Below are 20,074 nucleotides of genomic sequence, written 5' to 3'. Positions count from 1 at the left end.
ACATAATGTACCAGTAAGCATCAAGGTCAAAGCATTAGCTTTGTCTCTGACCATGCATTTGTCATCATCAAAGTTGACTTGCATACCACACTGTGCTAAAGAAGAAATGGACAACAGATTCTTCTTTATCCCTGGTACATATAAGGCATCTGTAAGGCGAAGAATAGAGCCATCAATGGCTGTGAGCTGAATCTCCCCAATGCCACGAACTGGATATGAAGCATTATTGGCACACTGAACGGACTTGCCAACAAGGGCAGGGCATACATTACAAAACAAATCCCTGCGAGATGTAATATGCTTTGAAGCACCACTATCAAAATACCAAGTGAATGCATGCTCAGTCACACTGAGTGCCTGTGAAGACCAAGAGGCATCATAACTGCATGTGTAGAAACAGTAATCCCTGTCTACAACAAAGGAAGCAATCTCCGAAGGAGCTTTAGAGGCATCGTTTATAGACATCCTAGACTCCTTCTCCTCCTCTTTGGCAATCCTCTTCCTACACTCTGTGATGTAGTGACCTGGCTTCTTACAGTAATGGCATTTGCCCTTCTTCTTGGGCTGTCCATCACCTTTCTTGGTATCCTGAGATGAACCACCATCACCTGAATTCTGATTTGAACTCTTTGGCTGAAACTTGCCTTTCCCTTTTTGACCTGTCACAAATGCTTGTTCAGCACTTGTGTTCATGTTCATGTTCTTCCTGATTTGCTCTTCCTGTAACAAGAGAGCAACAAGTTCCTGATACTTTAGGGGCTCAATAGCATTCCTCATGCTAAGGTTCAAAGAGGTATGAAAAGCCAAGTAGGATCTTGGCAAAGAGTTTAAGATGGTGGATACAAGCTGTGTCTCAGGAATAATCTCATCCACATTGATGAGTTGCTCTCTCAAATCCTGCAGCTTGTTCAAATGGCTAGACATATCATCTCTGCATCTTCTGGTTTTCCAGCTCTCTTTTCAAAAATGAGATCCGTGCCTCATTACGAGCAGCATACATCTGCTCCAAAGTCACCCATGCATTCCGTGAAGAGCCAGCTGAACGAATATGAGGTATAATAGACCTCTGTACTGACAATGCAATAAGTGATAAGGCTTGTGCATCTTTGGCATCCCATGTCTTCTGGGCATTTGTTCTTTGAACAAGCTGTGGCTTAACCGGTGCCTGTGCCTGTTGTCCTCTTCCACGAGCACCCCCTTGAGGAGGAGTCTCTGGAGCCAATGGACCTAGACGTGGTTCATCACCACTAACAAAATCCCAAATACCTTTTGCCACGAGCACATTTCTCAGCATGAAACTCCACAAGGAGTAATTCATGCCATCCAGCTTGTCTTCCTTAGACAAGTACGTGAACACATCACTCTGCTGTCGATTTGCCATTATGCCAGTGCACAATGTTGTACCTGTGTATCAAAAAACCCAAAAACAACAACCCTGAAAGCAACTGTACTCCACTGAGTACAACTGACCCAAATATGCTTGCACTCTCAATCCTCTGAATGTGCAAAACAATGCACCGCTGATTGAGTAGAGCAACAAAAGTGGCTCACACAGTGCCAAAATGCCCAAAAATGCCCAAAATTTCTACACCCAAAGCCTTGCAAAAGCCTGTAGAGGTTTCTTTGCAAGAAAACCTCCCTGTATCTGCCAGAAAAGCTTTCACAGAAAAAACGCCCAAATTTCAAAACATGTAAAGCTTTAAATTTTACCCATGTGATTTTGCAGGTACTGGTCGGCTGTAGGCTGTACGGAACAGCTGTCCGGAGCAGTGTACGGAGGAGAAGCGGCGACTGTATTGCTGCGGGTATACGCAGCAGGTGCTGCTCATCTGCTGTCTGCTATACAGAACAGCCAGCGCCTGTATGGACAGACAACGGGCCTGTACACAGACTGTACGGCTGTCTGTGCAAGACCGTACGTGGGCTGGAGATTGGGCAGGTGAGTGGCTGCAACTGATGGCGAGGGCCTGTACGGGTAGCTGATGGCGAGCTGTACGGACACGGCAAGTGAACCTTGCTCTGATACCAAAGTGTAGGAAAAAGTTGTTAGGGTTAGGGTTTTGGAAGGCACACCAACAAGAAGCGTGAGAGAGAGAGAGGAACACGTTTGCTCATGTATTGATAATGATAAAAAGGAGTACAATAACCACATATAAAAGATGTGACCTAAAGTGTGTTCACATGGTCCGGCCATAAACTGTGCCAGGTGGACCAAATCACTTATAAACCACTGTAAGTGAAACTAATCTAAACTGGGGGAAAAAACCTCCACTAACTGAAGTAAAAAGTGCCCCAGTAACCTACTGATGATCACTAGCACTCCCCTAGGTGCATACACAGCATAAAACCCAACACTTTTTCCTAGTCATGGACTTTGTCCTCAATCTTGGGTGTTTATGCTGGGTGTTTATGCTGGCCAACCAGCCCCTTCATGATGTATATAAGAACAAGCTTTGTGCTATATAATTCATTCATCATTTTTGCTCAAGTGTTGGATCATTGCTCATTGCTCCAAGTCTCTCCTCTACTTCCGCTTACTGCCTTCAACTATTCTCTCAAGGAAGGAAAGTGCTTTTCTTGTGAAAGCCAAGAACACATGTTTAGAGAATGCTAAAATGCAAGAAAAAGGACAATGAAAAGCAACCAAAGGTCAATGTGCATGACATTCCCGATGTGCAAGGGAATATGGAGCATAACAACAAAGAGAGAGTGGTATGTAAAGCTCGGGGATCAGTCCGCTCTCTTTATGTTTGACGATTATGCAAAGAGGTGCAAGTAACCCCGATAATTGGAAAGTTTGTGTGCATATCCAAGGTTATTTGGATATGAGAACTTCATAGTTGCACCTTTGAACGGATGTGATGTATTACTTAGGAAACCGTGGCATCACCGCTTAGAGCCATGCAAAGGCAAAGAGTACAAGACAAACAAGATTACATTTATGCATAGAGGTATGCATGTCATAGATGCTGGCCATGAGGGGTATTCCATCCCAGTTGTATCTCACATCCAAATTAATAAAGCAATGAAAAGTCCTATTCACGCTATCAATTCCTGCTTTTCTTGATGTTCTACTGAAACCCTAATTTGGTTGCCACATCATCAGCTGCCCACTGTATGACTCTTTGGATAGCACTAAAAGTGTCCCAGGGGTTGGTCTTTTGCCTGTAATGCTGCAAATTCTAGTTTGGAGTTGAGTCTTTGGTGCCTATATGTGTCTATGAGCGCTTGTAAAGAACCTACTACTGCTAAAGCACTCCATAAAATTTAACTACTCCGTTTTGTTGCCTAGGACTGTGCTCGGGGGTGGCCATTAGTGCCTGCTTGTGGAGAACCAGCACGCTAGCTAGCCGTGCGACTAAGAGCTTGGTTCAGACCGATGTGCATTTCAGTCAATAATGGTAGCAGGTCCACACGGGGAACTCCATAGTTTTAGACCAAAGACTCACGAGTCATACCCCTTGCCATGGTGGCTAGTAGTCAGTACTTTATTGGGATTCGGAGTCTCATGTGTGTGCGAATCCCTGTTTGTGTATCGGTGTGTGAACACTCACTTATGTGTGTAGGTGGGTGATTATGTGTGAACCCACTCTTAGAGTGGTAAGAATGAATATGTCGATAGGATGCTTGTTTGACATAAGCAAAGCAGTGATGTCATTCAAATGAGTCTCTAAGGCTATAAAAATATTGTAGTTGGTGAAGCTTTAACACATCAATCAATCTAATTATCATTCAGTCATGCAACTCTCTCTCTCTCACACCTCAGGGCCAGTTCGACGACAGGCCATCTTCACACTAGCAGGAGGACAGGTAGAGGTGGTAGACTCATATGTGTACTTGGGGATTACATTTACGACTCCGCCAGGAAGATTTACTATGGCACAGGCAGCCAGGGATAGACTCACACAAGGGTATGCAGCTCTAGCCATGCTAGAGAGACAGTGTCACCAGGCACACTTCCAGGAGCCCCACACGAAGGGGTGGTTGTTTGACACACTAGTCACCCCTGCTTTGATGTATGCTGCAACAGTATGGGCACCTCGGCTCGCCACCTCCACATGATCTCAGATAGAGAGGCCTCAGATTCTCATGCTAGAGCTTTTGAGGCGTCCAGACAGCTCGTAGAGAGTGGAGATAGGAGATCATGGTATTCACAAATGATACAGTGGCTCACTCAGCATGGTCTCGACATAGATCACCTGCCACCTTTCCAGTATGATATACATGCACCACACATCCAGCTCTCTCACAGTGAGAGGAACAGAGTCCTTCGGCAAGATTTATGGCAGCGATACACTCAAGAGACTTGGATTACACCCAGCCAGCCTCTACCGCCGAAGATGCTATACTACAGAGATCAGTTTATTCATATCTCAGCGGATGGATTCATACAGAGACCTAGATACATGGATGTGTACATGCCTCACGGTGCCTGAGTGGCGATTGGCCAGCTCAAAGTGTCATCACACCAGCTTGAGATTGATGCAGGTAGGGCAGCACAGATCCCCACAGCAGAGAGGATATGCAGACTATGCCAGGAGGAGGTTGAGAGTGAGGAACATTATGTATGCAGATGCAAAGCATATAGTGTCATTAGAGAGAGATACACCACCATCTTCAGTGGACATCCCTCACTCCGCCAGATCATGGAGTCCGCAGACTAGCGCAGATTTGGAGTGCTCTTGTTAGAGACACAGCGCCACAGAGAGACACTGATACGGACTCATACCACAGGGAGAGGTGGGCGACAGCTCCAGCTCACTGATTTCTTCCAGAGATCTATCCCAGTGCCTACCCTGACATAGGAGGGGGTTACACTTCAGCACGTTGCGGACCTCCGAGCCAGACGGAGACCGAGAGCACCAAGCTACCAGACTCCCAGACTACATCAGAGGGAGATCATAGAGATACGGGCTCGACATCAACACCATATCCAGGAGCGGCTAGCTCACTTACACTCGCACCCGGAGATCATGCTCCGAGGTATTTTTGCCTCACCATCGCCTATGTATCACATATTACACCCCCATTATGGTACTGGTTGGAGCTAGACAGATCTGCATTGCATTCTTGTATACCCTAGGGCCTACGCATATAGGTTGCATATTGAGCCTCTAGCAGTAGTGCTCCATCCATCACACCCCCCCACTAGCTCACTACTTTCATACTTTATTTCATGTTCATTTTGTCCTTTTTTTTTCTGGACATCCAGAAGACATTGACTATGGTAGTGACCTTGTTATGGGATTTGTTGTGGATGGCGAGGCCGCCACAGGGAAGCAGGTGCCATTGTTGAAGGGATGTATCCACATGTGACCGTGTCATTTTGCATGGCACATTGCCTCAATAATTTGCTGAAGGATATAGGGAAGTTGCCTTGGATTCCCCCCATCATTGAGAGGGCAAGTCACATGGTCACTTTTGTGTTGAATCATCAATTCTTACTACATGAGTTTCATAAGAAATCAAGCAAGCAGCTCTTGAAGTACTCGGAGACACGGTTTGCGTATAACTTTCTAATGTTGGGCCGGCTGAGTACATGTAGTGCCGCATCGAGGCAGGTTTTCATTAGTGATGAGTTCACTACATCTCCGTTAGCCTCTACTACTGGAGGGTGGAAATGCAAAGATGATGCTGAAGATCTTGAGTTTTGGGAGCATGTGCGTCGCATTGATGCAATGGTGCAGCCCATAATGCATTTGTTGAGGCTTGTGGATGGCATGAAGCCATGCATTGGGAAATTGTATGAGGCCATGGATAGGATGATTGAGAAATTAAAAGAGCTCATTAAAGAGCAACGGCAATTTGATCATGATGACGAGGATGAGGAGGACACTCTTGAGAGCGAGTATGAGATGGTTCAGGATCTTTGTGTCAAAAGATGGAATGCATATCATTCTCCTTTGCATGCAACAGCATACATTTTGGACCCCGAGTTTCAAGGCAAGGGTCAAGAAAATGATCAAGAGGTGAATAGTGGTTGGCGGATTATCTTAAGAGAGATTGGTGCCAGAGCCTAGTGCAAGGCGCAAAATAAGAGACTCATGAGTCACTGGCAGAGTATAGATCTTTTCGTGGCATGTATGGCTGCCCTGATGCACAGGAGGATCAGACTCGGGTTGGGGCAGCTTTGTGGTGGGAGAATTTTGGATTAGATGGACCAGAGTTGCAACAATTGGCTATTCGCATTCTCAGCCAGGCTGTGACCTCCTCTTGTTTGGAGCAACTCTAGAGCTCCTATAGTCACATTGCATCAAAGAAGAGAAACTGCCTTGGCGTAGAAAAAGCCAGTGATTTGGTTTTTGTAAGTGCCAACTTGTGTATGTTGGGCAAGGGGGTGATTGCAAAAGCTGATCCTTTTGTGGAGTGGGAGCAACAACAAGAGAAGGAGAATGAGCAGGTTGAGGTCACAGAGACTGATGCTCATGACAATGAGGCCAGTGTTTCCTTCAGTAGGGATTCTGATTGATTAGCGCAACACCATAGGCTTCAGCCTTCAACCTTGGATGTCACATGTGCAGCTCAGCCTTTAGGGCCGTCTACCCAAGCTATATTTATGTAGACATGGTTTATTTTCTAGTATCTGCATTCTAGAGACAGTAGACTATGACACTATGCTTTCGCCGTGAGTCTCGATAGTTGTGTTGTGTTTTGTGTACACAGTTAGCAATACACTATTTTTGTAATATGAATCATGAATTGTGTCATTTTGTGTGCTTTCTTTCAAAGTACTCAAATGTAATATAAATACTTAACATTTTATGGATATATTGATGCATTTTTTGTGTACCGTCCCACCCCTCGTCCCCGTTCTCTGCCTCCAGGCGTTCCCCATCCCCAAACCCTTCCCCGTCCCCGTTCCCGTCCCCCGACCCATGTGACTATGGTTGAGAAGTGTAGTGCCATAGACTCTAGAGTACCTATAGAAGCAAGAGTGGGTGGTGAGAATGAAGCCATATGGAAAAGTGGATTATCCCACATGCATGGACCAAGCAAAGATGTACTCTACCTATATAAAAGAGGTCATTTTCAAGCAAAGAAAGTACAAGCACATCTCAAGCTTCTCTATGAGTGCAAGTTAATCTATCGTGCAACCTAATTAGCTTGTGATCATCACTTTGTTTCACATACTCTCATCATGATCATGCTTAGGCATCATCCACCGTAGGTTTAAGTTAATCATGTGTCATTACACTAAATAGCTTCTTGTAAAATCTTAACAAGATTTGGAACCGGTACTAGCCCAGTGAGAGATTCTTGTGGGTCATCCCCATGGTGTCCTCGACACCAAGATCTCGTGTCTCGACATCGACTTCGACTTGGATATTCTACATCGGCATATTTGTTTGCTTCTGTATTCATTGTTATATTGATCCTAGCTTGCGAGCCCATGGATTGTTCCTGAATAAATTCCTGAAAGGGGACAGGACCTGTTCCCGCTTAGTGTGTGTACTCTGCAAAGTTCCCTAACCCTTCTCTCTCTCTCTCTCTCTCTCTCTCTCTCTCTCTCTCTATATATATATATATATATATATATATATATATATATTTTATTTTTATTTTATTTTTTTCTATCTCTTGGATACCTAGTGGAATCTATCATGGCACACCCCGCTAGGCTTCTAGCTGTGCAGGTCTTCTACATGTGTGAGATTTCTATTGCGGGAATTTGGAGATCTAGGGTTGGTCTGTGCAGTGGGTAACACTTCCTTCGAGAGATACCAATCTACTGCAGGGCAGTTGGTGTGTACAAGAGGGATCTCTTCAAAGCGCTTGGGTTTGCTCTTCTAGGACGAGGATCCTAAGGCTTGTGGACACTCCTGGAGGACAAGAGCACACTTGTCGTGGTTGCATTGTCGTGATATAGTAGTTGTCCTTATCTTATGTGGCTGTTATACTAATACCCGCAGCTTTATGGAATGTGTATAGCTCATATAAAAATGTGGGATGCATGCATGGCGTTGATTCAAGCGTACTCGGGCATTAAACCAAGAAATGTTATCTCCATAACCAGCAGTCCAAGTGAAGATAAATGGCCAGGCCTCAATAAGCTGGATGCCACACACAAGGTGATGCACCTTTTTCTAAACGAGCAATCAGGGAAAAAAGCATCGTTTAAAAGCTTTATTTATTAACAAACTAACCATGTAGGAAGCACAAAAAGAGTGCAAAAAGTTCTTCCATGACTTTAGCCTAGATTCAGTTCTTGTTGTCCGCATCAACATATGTACAGACGTTAACTCTATGGTTCCTCAATAGATTATGATACATTTTAATACATGTGTAGATTTATTCATGATTTTTCAAGGGCGCATGGTTGATTACGGCATGGAATTTTACAATTATGTCGGCAGTGGATGGACTTTTTCATGTTCGTGTTTTCTAAACTGACTACATGGCAGTCTTTTTAAGAAAAGACCCACCCAATTCAACAGCAACAGTAGAGCGGGAACTCGTTATGAGAACAGTAAAAGAAGACTTCTTTATGAGACCACCTCGCTCTCTCTCTCTCTCTCTCTCTCTCTCAGAGTCTACCTCTAATGCCGCATTCTTCCGCTTCTCGTACAGCTTATCGGAGAGGTTCCTAAAGACGGCGGCGGGGATGAGGGAGGCAACATCTGACATTTTCGGAGATCAGCATGCGTGGATCGGCCTCTACCAGGGCGGTGTGTGGCAAAACCGGGGTTGGGGGGTCCAAAGAAAAAGCGATTAGAGCGGACGTCAGCTACGCATCCTCTCCATTGCCATAGCCCTCTTATCTATCGCCTCCTTCTGCGCAAGAACCCATTTCCGCATTTCCTGCAGCTTTCTCTGTGTGCTGTTTTGGAACACTCTGGATGGGCTGCCTGCTCCAATATACGCACGCCTTCCTGCGCTCAAAAGTAGCTCAGAGTCCCGCCTGATCCATCACACCCACGGCAGAATTTCGATGAATCTTCAAAAGGGCACCGTCTAGATTTTGCTTGATATGTTGAAAGGAGTGCTTGCCCCATTTTGGTTGGTCAATGCATGCCGACCGCCGTTTGGTGGTCGTTCCTAATTTTCTTACGAAAAAAAACACTAGTGCAATCATTTTTAAAAAAATTTTATTATCATCCGCCATATATGTACCTTAATTAAAGGTGCTTTTCAAAAGCATTACTCCTTTTTTGGGAACATAAAATATTTATATAAAAAACTGAAGAGCAGCTATATACAAGAGTGACTTCCATGAATCTCATTCCACCTTTTCACTATTCAACAAGCTTTATCTCTCAAATAAAAGAAGAGTGCTCACAAGAGACATGGTAGCCAAATTGTATACACGCTGAAAGCATAGACTCAGAAGTACAACCTTTTGAAATTTGTTCCTCCATACAATCTTCTTTAGTCCATACCTTCACCACGGGTCTCCTGCCCAAGGGATTCTCAATGAAGGCTACAAAGGTGTATACCAGTTGCTTTTCCTTCAAATACCATCTCTTGATTTTTGGCTCAAACTTGGGAGGTCTTGCCTTCAAATCCTTCCCTGTATAACCCTGCCACACAACAAGATTTGTTAGGACACCCTAGTATGTATAAGTGTCTCCTCTGCGAAAGAGCAGCTCATTTAATCCCTATCTAAAGGGCCTAAACCAGCTGAACAAAATACAATCACTCATTTTATTAACATATACAAACCAACATTTATACGCGTATCTATGCATCAACTGTATCCCCTGGCTTGGTCCATTCTGAAATATTTTACTATTCTTAAAGTTCCATATCTCCCCAAACAATAGTATCTAATAAGGCAGAAGACCAAATTAGCAACCCCATTAGTTTAAGACAATCTTTCCAACAACCAATCCCCTCACTACCCTTGTAACCCTATACAACTTGAGACCCATTTACCAATCCTACAACTTGAGACCCATTTACCAATCCTGCCCCCAGGCCCCTCTAATGGGCAGGACAATCCCAAAAGGCATGTCTTCCATCCTCCAATACTGATTTGCATCTAGGGCCTAACCCTGAAGTGAAGTTCCTCTCTATAACAGTTTGTACCCAATAGGCAAAGCCCACGTACAGACCCTTCACAAGAAAAATGGGGCCTTCACAGGAATATCTACTTCCCATAGAAGCTTCCATCTCTTCATCCAAGTGCTAGAGTTCCATCTGACCTTCCAGATTTTATGGCAGTATAGCACATTCACCTCACTCCTGCACAACTCTTTATACAAGACCATGGTAACCACCTTATTTGGTTTAACTCCATTAAACCATGGCTAATCTTTTAGCCAACAGGTTTCATCAAATGCAATAGATACCCAACCCTTCTCTACTTCCACCGGAACATGATTTACCAGTTGTAGCTCAATTTGTTAAAGCCTAAACTCTTCCTTTAACTATCCCATCTCCTTCTACCCAACCTAAATCTAGTTCCAACAATCAGCCAACCTTCTCAATCCTCTATTATTCAATTTCCTGGCTATCCTGACATCCAGATGCGCCAAAGGAGGAGTAAATTTGTGGGTCCACCATAATCCAAGACTAAAGAAAGAGTTTCATGTGGCTCTAATACAACCATCCTCCCATTTCACCAAACCCCAACACTTCCTTCTAGTTAGCACATAAGAACTTGCAAAAGTGTAATTTCCAAGGGGGCATAAGATAGAAGCTTCTCTTTCCAGTCCAGTCCCATTCAATTGCCTTTGTAATTTTCAAGGGGGCATAAGATAGAAGCTTCTCTTTCCAGTCCAGTCCCATTCAATTGCCTTTGTATTGACCATTGGAATCTTCAACAACCTCTTTTACCAACCCAGTCCAAATTTATTTGCTGAAGAAATTTAGGTAGACTTGTAACTACCCTTCCTTTAGCATAGGTGGGTAGATGCAAGATCCCTATGCCTCCCACCTTTTTAGGCAAGCTCATTTTCTCCCAAGCTAACCATGTTGAGGCTTTTCTGTCATTTTCACCATTTTCCAATAAGAAATTCCTAATTGGGGCTGCAATCCTCTTCCAGTGGCATTTTCTAAAATCCAACACAAGACAGAGAAGTTTACTGTAATCATTTAACACCACATTAAAGATGGCCACCCTATCATGAAATGGGACCCTAATACCCTCCCATTTCTTCAACTTATTTAAAAATCTTTCAATTGCCCAATTAGTCAGCTATTTATTTGACACCCCCACTTTAAAAGGAACACCCATGTGTCTAACAATCTACCCCTTCCTTATTACATCACATCCCCGTCTCTCCAAGTTAAAGTCATCTTCCTCTGTCAAACTAATGATCCTAAATTTATGAATGTTGCACCTAGAGCCTAAGGCCTCTCCAAACTCTTGCACTATCAGTAAGGCAAGTCTCAAATTATCATTATCAGCCTTCAAAAATAGTAGTGAATCATCTGCAAGGCATTGTATCACTAGGTGATCCCACCCCTCAATTTTAACCCAGTTATCACCCCCTTATCACATGCATCTTCTAAAGCCACAATCAAAGGATGGGAAGTAATAGCGAATAATAGAGGAGCCAGGGGAGCATCCTTGCCTCACATACCTTCTAATCTCAAACCCCCCAACTAATCTTCCATTTAATAACAGCCTGGACTGTCCACCAGCTAAGAGTATATATACAAGTAGCCATCCTATTACCAAGTCCTAGCCTTTCCATCACCCTAGCCACAAAGGACCAATGGACTGTGTCACATAGGCTTTCTCTAGATTAAGCTGAAGCATAATACACTTTTGATCTGGTTTTTAAAGCCACTTCTCTACCCAGCATAACACCCATACTGTTTTCTATCACCTCCTGTAGAATTGGAGTGATCCTCAAAGCAATGACCTTAGTTAATACCTTGTATACCACAGTGACTAAAGTAATTGTTCTCCAATGGCTAAATCTATGACAGGCAGCCTATTTGGGAATTAACTTCACAACACCTTCCTTCAAATCCTTATCCAAGCTTCATGTGTCAAAACTAACCTTACATATGTTCCATACTACATCTTTGATGGAGGGCCAAAAGGCAATGAAGAACTCTCAAAGATAACCCGTCCCGTCCAGGAGATTTCTCCTTCCCAAGCTTCCATAAGGCCGGCCAATATTCATCCATTTCCATTTCTCTTTCCAACCAGTTAGCCCTGTCAACCTCCACCCTCTTACTAACCATACCTAAAAGCATGTTCTCTGCTTGAAATCTCCTTTGAGAGCAATCCTCCTTCAGACTCAATGCCGAGGAATTCTACCCATTTTATGGCAACTTGGTCAATACCACCCAATTCCTAGCCATTCTCAATGCCGAGGAATTCTACCCATTTTATGGCAACTTGGTCAATACCACCCAGTTCCTAGCCATTCTCATCTCTAACATGTCCAATGACTTCCATATTCCTTTTCTCTTTAGCTAAGCCAAAAAGATATCTGCCAGGTTTTCTCTTGATGTTACTGGATTTCCATATGACTCCTTTTTCTCGTCCCTACCGATGTCAATCCCTCTTAGGTGTGAATGCCCCTCATTAAAGATTAGGTCAAAATATAAGGCCTTGGTGTGCCTATAAAAGCACTATAAAAGCATTGTACATGGTGGGAGTATTTATCACATGTCTAAGTTTATCTTCCCCCCAATCAACATGTCATCCCCATTTCAATGGCATATGATCAGATAGAGCTGAACAAGGATCAAGTTTAACATTCAGGGTATGAGGAATCCATGTGGCCTATTGACTAAAGAAGACCCTATCAATTCTTGAGGAAGACCCAAAATACTGGAGGCTAAAATAGGCATGACCAGGTTCAGAACCCAAAGCCCTCAAACTCCACCCATCATCCAAGGCAACTTGCCTTTGAGATTTTCCCACTTCCTTTTCTCTTGCCCCATAAAAATATTTATCCCTCCACACCTATCCACATATGTGTCCTCAACCACCAGAGCATCCTCATGCCCCCATTCCCACATTGGATGTCCCTCCACGCTGTCTCCATTTGCCAATTAAATCTTCCCATATAGAGGATGTATCGTTGTCGTCTCCTCCTAATGGATTGAAAGGATTAGAATACAGAAATGGGCCCGGACTATTCAGGGATTTGCTACCCCCTACTTCTTTCTGTGAAGGTTTGTTTTGATTTCTTTTAGCTTCCTCCTTGACTTGCCTAAGGCTAGCCTCCCCTTAGCTCTATCACTAACTTTGGTCTAGCCCATTTTCGCATACCCCCCCTTCCCTATGGTACGAGAATCTCCTTCTCTTTCATCTTTCCCCTTATTTCCATCAGGCTTCTCCCTGAAACCTGCTTTAATCCCCCCACTTGATTCGTCTTCCTTCCTCACATCACCACCCGACTCAATGTGCTTCATTGCTCCACAGTGTCTAGCTATGTGACCAAAACCGCCACACCTGAAACATGCCCCAGGAAAGACACTGAGCTTGAGTTTAAGTTCCATCTTCCCTAACTCGCACAAGTCCACTTCCAGAGTTTTAGGTGTCTCCACCAGGGTATTCCATGTAATACAGACTTTGTACGATTTGTCGATCACTGTCTTCTTCGCTTACGATAAATAGAACAGGGCCTAGCCTTCAGCGAGATCCCCCAACATTGGTCTTAACCACAGTGGAAGTCCCATAATCTCCACCCATATCGGGCAAGCCTCTTCGAGGCTTCTATTTACATCAAAGATCGAGTCGAAGGGCAGTGTATGCACCAGCATTTTTCCCATGAAGAGCAGATCCCTCGCGAATAAATCAAACACGGTTTGCCCTTTTGTGAACAAAACATTAAAGAAGCCTTTCCCAAGATAAAAGATGTGTGAGACCACCTTCTCACGAAAAACATCATCTTGCAACCATTTTCCTAATTTTGCCTTACTCAACAGTCTCCCTGGATAGAACAAAATGACGATGCACTTAGAGAATAATCCAATCAGTCTCCTCACCAACTTAGAGGAGATAGTTGTACATACCTTTCCTTCGCCAATGATCCTTTTCTGAGCCTATGCATTCAGTCTCGCAGTCAGGATGAAGCTTCTTTGCTTCTCTCTCCCCTCCTTCTCCCTCACGATTCCTCTTCATCTCTTCGTCTGGCTCCCAATCCCCCCAATCTCCATCGCTAGTCTCATCGATTTGTTCCCAAGCGCCTGCCATCTTTCAAGTGTCGCCACCCCCCACTTGCATGTGCAAGAGATACGACGGCCACCCACCTGCGTACAAACGCATGTACTCCCATGTGTTGTCATTAAGTCTTATTTAAGTCATCTCATTACTTATCAAACACATCAATATCTTGCACCTTGCTCTCGATATATCCTTAATTTTTCAAAAGCATTACTTCTAAATTGTTGCTTTCTTGATTGAATCTCAATGATAGCTCTTATGGTAAATAAGAATATTTTGATTTGATGTTTCCTTTAGTCCATCGTAATTTAGGGATTAGTCTTACTAACATCACAAAGAAGTGGAGAACCAGAATTTGTATAGACCTTTTTCTTTTTTCTTTTTTTGGGAACAAAAGATAGTTATATTTATAAGATAAGAGCAGGCATTTACAAAGTATCTCTTTTTACATCAGCCACCCTACCCCCACTCTCTATTAAGAAGATTACGTATTTGATCCCATCTCACCTCCTCCCAAACAAAAGATAAATGTTCCCCAGATACATGATAGCCCAATTGCATACATGCCACAAGCAAAGAGTCAGTGGTGCATAAAGTCTTCCTTAGTCCAAATTTTCACATTTGGTCTTATGCCAAGAGGATTCTCAATCAAATCCAAAAATGTATACACTGGCTGCTTCTCCTTTCGATACCATCTTCAGAACTTGTAAAGACCTTTATGAAGGCCATTGACTTGATGCTTTTTAAACTAAAAAACCTATCATTATGTATCTAAAATTTTGGGCAAATTCATTCTATGACAACACTAGCCCATGTGAAGATGGAGAAGAAAAGTGCTTCTCATTCTGTCTTTCTATCAGACCATAGACATGAAGGTAAAGCAAATATGAAAGCAACAAGAGAGACAAGGAAGCATGCCCAAATTGGATAGCTTTTTGTTACATTACTTAGAATGCAATGCCATGACACAACGATGGAGGAATTACTTTAATCTTAGAAAATGATAGAGAAACAACAATAAGATTTTTTCCACATTACTTGCACGTATGTTGCTGATGTGAATTGTTATTCCTAGTTATGTCTTTTCATCTAAATGATCATTGTTGTTGATATTATGGCCACATCCAACAAATAGAGGGATTGATTGAGAAATATTAAACTAAAAAAAGCCACATAACAACTTTGCGAATCCATGGAGAGATGACACAATGGGCTAATCAATACCCCATGCTATGCTAATGCACTACATGCATATCTTGACGTAAGAAAGAACACTATAATCATACAAAGAAAGGAGAGGGAAAATGTATTCAAGAATCACAAAATCTTAATAAGAATCAAAAGCTAAGGGGAAGGCATGTTTGAGAGAGAGAGAGAGGTTTATATTTAAGACCAAACACAACCATGTTTACTAAATAATGTAAAAGTGATTGATTGTGCAACATGTCCTCTATGCCCTCCTAGAGTATAGTGAGTTGACATGCATTATTTAGTGGGTGTGTCTATGTTGACTTCCACATACTTGGTTAATATTATATGAAACATACCCATCGACTAGGCTATAGAGAATGCGAGGGAGAGAGAGAGCTTGAGTTCCTTGCAAGCTAACACATAAACACACACACACACAAGAGAGAGCAAGACACAAGAGAGAGATGTGGATGGCTAATTTTTCTTATATCTTCTTCTCTTCTCTACAACCATTAACTAAAGATATAAGAGTACATACTATAAGGGAAATTACTCCCCTACTATAGCATACAATGGTCGGTCCATAGTGTGAACTCGACTATATGAGCTAGCGCTATAACTATGCCATACTTTAGTAATCCAAATATGGTTATCACATCATCCATTGGCGGCATATCCATCATAATCTCACTAACCATGCCAATTGACGACCCACCCAGGTGGGTCGTCAATGTCTGCAGCACTAGTTGAGCTTAATATTTCAACAACTCCCCCTCGAGCTCAACTGCACACATTGCACTCCAAGTAAGCTCCCAAACCTATGGAGCTTCTGGTACTAAGTGCCTTCGTAAAGATGTCATATACTGATATATACTAAATCTCCGTCACCTGCTATAGAACCTTCTCTTTCATAAAGTGATAATGCACCTCAATGTGCTTCCTCCTAGCATGATAGATTGGGTTATTGAATGCTATTCATGTTGTCATAATAAATGAAATTTTCTCTATCCATAAGCTCACCCATATCACCAAGTAGCTTCTAAAACCAAGCTACATCACAAGTTGTCCCATTGCAGTGCCCATGTACTTTGCCTTTGTACTCAACAAGGCGTGTGTCAACTGTTTCTTGCTGCTCTAACTCACAACACCCCCAAAGGAAAACATAAAGCCACTTGTAGATCTTCTGTCTGTCACACTACCAGCCCAATCAGCATATGTGTACCCATGTAGTGTCTCTGTGCCAGTGTTAGGACCTTCTTGCCCTAATAGAGAAAACAAAGAAAAGAGAACACAGAGAAAAATAAAGAAAATATCCATTGCAGCTCTCCCATCCATAGTCGTGAATGCTCATACAACCACACACACACAACCTCTCATCGTGAATGATTCCAATGCCCAACCACATAAGGTATGTGGGCACACCTAACTCTGGCACACCGGCTCTATAATAAAATGTGTCATTTTGTCGGCTCTAACATCCAGTGGCGCTGATCCGGCTGTGGCTGTCCGGCCACCAACACTTGGCACACCCGATGGGTCGAATTCCCAATCTCATGACTCAAACCCACCATCGTAGGATCATGCCAGCATCGTGCACGTGATATGTAGCTAGTGCAAGTACAGTGCAACCATTTCATGGCAACATGCCAGGGCTAGGAACCGATCAGATACAAGGCCATCCAGCCATGATCGTACAAAATGAAAACATAAAACCAGGTCATCACAAGTATGTGCATACTCCACTGGCATGGAGTAGACACGAGGTAGGCATAATGCTGCCCATCAAAAAGATATGTCGATGAAGCTCCAGCATCTGCTACATGCCGACGTACCCCAAATGGCACAACACCACAAGCTCGACTCGATAAACATGGCACATTATCTCCGAAGAAATCTACTAAGTAGCACAAGAGTGTGTGCATAAGTAGCCAATTAAGCACTCTATCCACATCTTCATGATGTTGTGTAGGCTCAACAAGAGCACTTAATCCATGCTCCACTGCATCCAGTATACAAGCATAATCTACATGATCTACATCCTCTTACAACAAGGTGTCAAACCAAGCTGCATCAACCTCTGTAAGGCTATCACCATGGACAGGCACACCGTCATTGATAAACATGTCAAACCAGTCTATGTCATCATCTTGACCAAAATTGGAAACAGGATTTTCCAGACTATCTACACCATGAGGAAAACCTGATGCAAGGTTAGAGACATCCAAGCGCATCACTTGGCTCTTCTGGCCTTCATGCTCCTTCCGGGCTCTCTCAACCTTCAACATTACCATCCCATCATTAGGACTAGAAATACCATTTGGATCCTCTCTGTGACATTCTCTGGGCTCTCGCAGCCACTCTACTCCTCCCCAGTCTTACCCTTGTTCTGATACATCGAAGCGTCCTGGAGATCGTCCTCCATGCTCACCGGCATATCCGTCTAAGGGGTCTCGTCATGTGAGGGAATTCCCGGGCTCTCTCGGCCACACAGCTCCTCCATTGCCTTGTGCTTTAACTCATCCATGGGTTCATACTGCAACCCGTTCTGCTCATCCATCTGAGTATCCACAAGGCATCCATCTTGCTCATTCATGTGAGCAGCCACCATATATGTATCCTGCTCCTTCGTTTGAGCATCCATGAGGCAAACATGCTGCTCCTCGAGTTTCATCTTAGGTGTCATGGAGCTGTCCAGCCACCTTTGTTCATCTAGATCGGCATCATCTTCGATCTCAAAAAGAACTTGCTGCTTCTCAACAAGTTTAAGATTGCATACAGATAATTCAGCCCTATTATGCTGCTCCAAGGCAGCCAAAGCATCTGGGAAATTTCCCTGTAGGTTGTCTTTGTCTTTTGCTCCTCCTTCCGCCATCATGGCACATTGCTCTTGTTCGAAGCAATCCAATGCTTGCTTATTGAGCCCTTTATCAACATATTCAGAGATTAAAGCATTCCGTGAGAATGCCTCTCGGACTAACAGTGTATCAAACACCTCTTGTGCTTCAGCAAGAAATAATGAGAACCTTCTCATCACTGGAAACTAGATCATCCTCATCCATAGCAGCCTGAACATGAGAATATGGGGGTTCAAAGCAATGCAAATTCAAGAAAGTGGTATGGACATCTCTGTCCTTCTCCCCCTTCCATGTATCTAATGACCATGACTCTTATGGAATGCATATCACATAGAGTTTTCCGCTTGGCAACGATATAGGCAAGATCCCTACCACATCCACCAGGATTCTAAGCAACTTTTACTGTATATTCAGATTTGGTTCGGCTCTTGTACTAATTTCGCTTTGTTTTGTCTGGTCACCACATCTTCCGGATGGACCACCAGGTCAGCGGAATCACCATGAACCATATCATGGGCATCTACCACTGTTGCATGCCACTAGGGCATCTCCGTGTGGGCTGCCTATGCATTTGGGTTATTATCAACCAAAGACAAAAGGTCCCATGTCAAGTCTTTCCCACATACATCATCTGCAAGAAAAGCCTTCTCTTCCGGATCATCCAAGAATTCCACCATCAATTGTACATATGATGGAGACTCATCAAAATCTTGCTTCTCCGGATTGTCGGGCATAGGATGGGCATCCTCATATACATGATTGTCCTCCGACACATTGGAACATTTCCCATCCGTCCACACTTGGCCAAAACCCAATCTGGATCCATCTCGGTATGTAGGAGGTACAAAACCAGAATTTGGAAACATTTTAGCATGAGTGTTCATGAACTCTATTGCCATGCTTGGCGAGAACATGTGTCATGCATCTGCTTCATCATTGGTATGGGCTTGTTCCGAAAGTGATACGGCATCATCCTCATCGGGAAGAGAGGCAGGCTGCTCATTCAGCTTATGCCATGCACCATCACTAACATGGGGGATATAATCAATGTGCTGTTGTTGATCACCACCATGCTCTTTAAGGACATTCTGGGCAGCTAAATGATCCACATTTGGATGGTCAATCGTAGCCATATCTGCTGCATTATCATGGCAACCATAGTCAGCTTCTAGATCAGCATTAGAAGCTTCAGAGTCACTCTCCGGACTGTTGTCCGAACTACTGTCTTCATCCTCGAGCTTTGCAATTGCATGCTTGACATAAGACAAGAGGTTTTCGGTTGCAATTATCGTCCACGCCATATCTTGCAACAAGGAGTCTCCTCTTCGAGGGTGTTGGGAATGCCATTCCATGGCTGAGGAAACATCTTTGAGAAATTTTACTCTTCAGAAGGTGGGCAGTATCACATGCATTCTGCGACTTGAGCCATCGATGCTGCTGCACAGTCTCAAACTTCTTTAACAATGTATTGCGGCACACCCGAGGCTGTGACGTTGGACTTCACATTGGCCACATACATGGTATAAGCAATCATTGGTTCCATGGTCATGTTGGCCAAACTACTTGCAGGTTACACAGTCATTAGACAGATGTTGCCAGCTGCCGCAATGCTTGCATACCCTCTGACCCATCAGCCAAGTCTACCCGGCTCTAGCATACTGATTGTAGCACATGCTGAATTCACAAAATGTGGGTTGGATGCCGAAGTAGACTCTGAACAAATCACCATTATTCGACAACTCGGGCAGAAACTCGACATCATTCTTGCATTTGGATCCGGTGGAATCGAGTTGTCCACCTTGGTTGCTAGTTTAGCCCCTAGGGATACTTCGGTGTGAGTTATGCATTCTCAGTACTGGACATGATGGCTCCCGGATAATCCATCAGCAAAGCCAGCTCAAGTAGCGGTGAGACAAGCGAGAGCACGTACAGACCGGCGATGGAATGATCCCTC

General features: G+C 43.6%; 1 protein-coding gene across 4 annotated transcripts in view; it reads right to left on the bottom strand.

Annotated features, from left to right (window-relative positions):
* Nucleotides 1-9,075, bottom strand: part of LOC147607174 (protein VAC14 homolog) — a 57,333-nt gene extending 48,258 nt beyond the window's left edge. For 3 of the 4 annotated variants that reach the window (XR_015264894.1, XM_086791423.1, XM_086791425.1), the window contains exon 1: nt 8,536-9,075. Coding sequence is in view for 3 of the 4 variants with exons in the window: in XM_086791423.1 (XP_086647549.1) it covers nt 8,536-8,625 (90 nt within the window). In the remaining variant the exon portion in view is untranslated. The remainder of the gene's footprint in view (nt 1-8,535) is intronic. The other variant, XM_086791424.1, reaches the window with a different exon arrangement.
* Nucleotides 9,076-20,074: the final 10,999 nt, after the last annotated feature.

This window comes from Cibotium barometz, chromosome 56 (assembly GCF_041138505.1).
Source record: "Cibotium barometz isolate CiBa-2024 chromosome 56, ASM4113850v1, whole genome shotgun sequence".
In the NCBI taxonomy this organism is placed as follows: Eukaryota; Viridiplantae; Streptophyta; class Polypodiopsida; order Cyatheales; family Cibotiaceae; genus Cibotium; species Cibotium barometz.
This window is presented reverse-complemented; position numbering and strand designations above follow the sequence as displayed.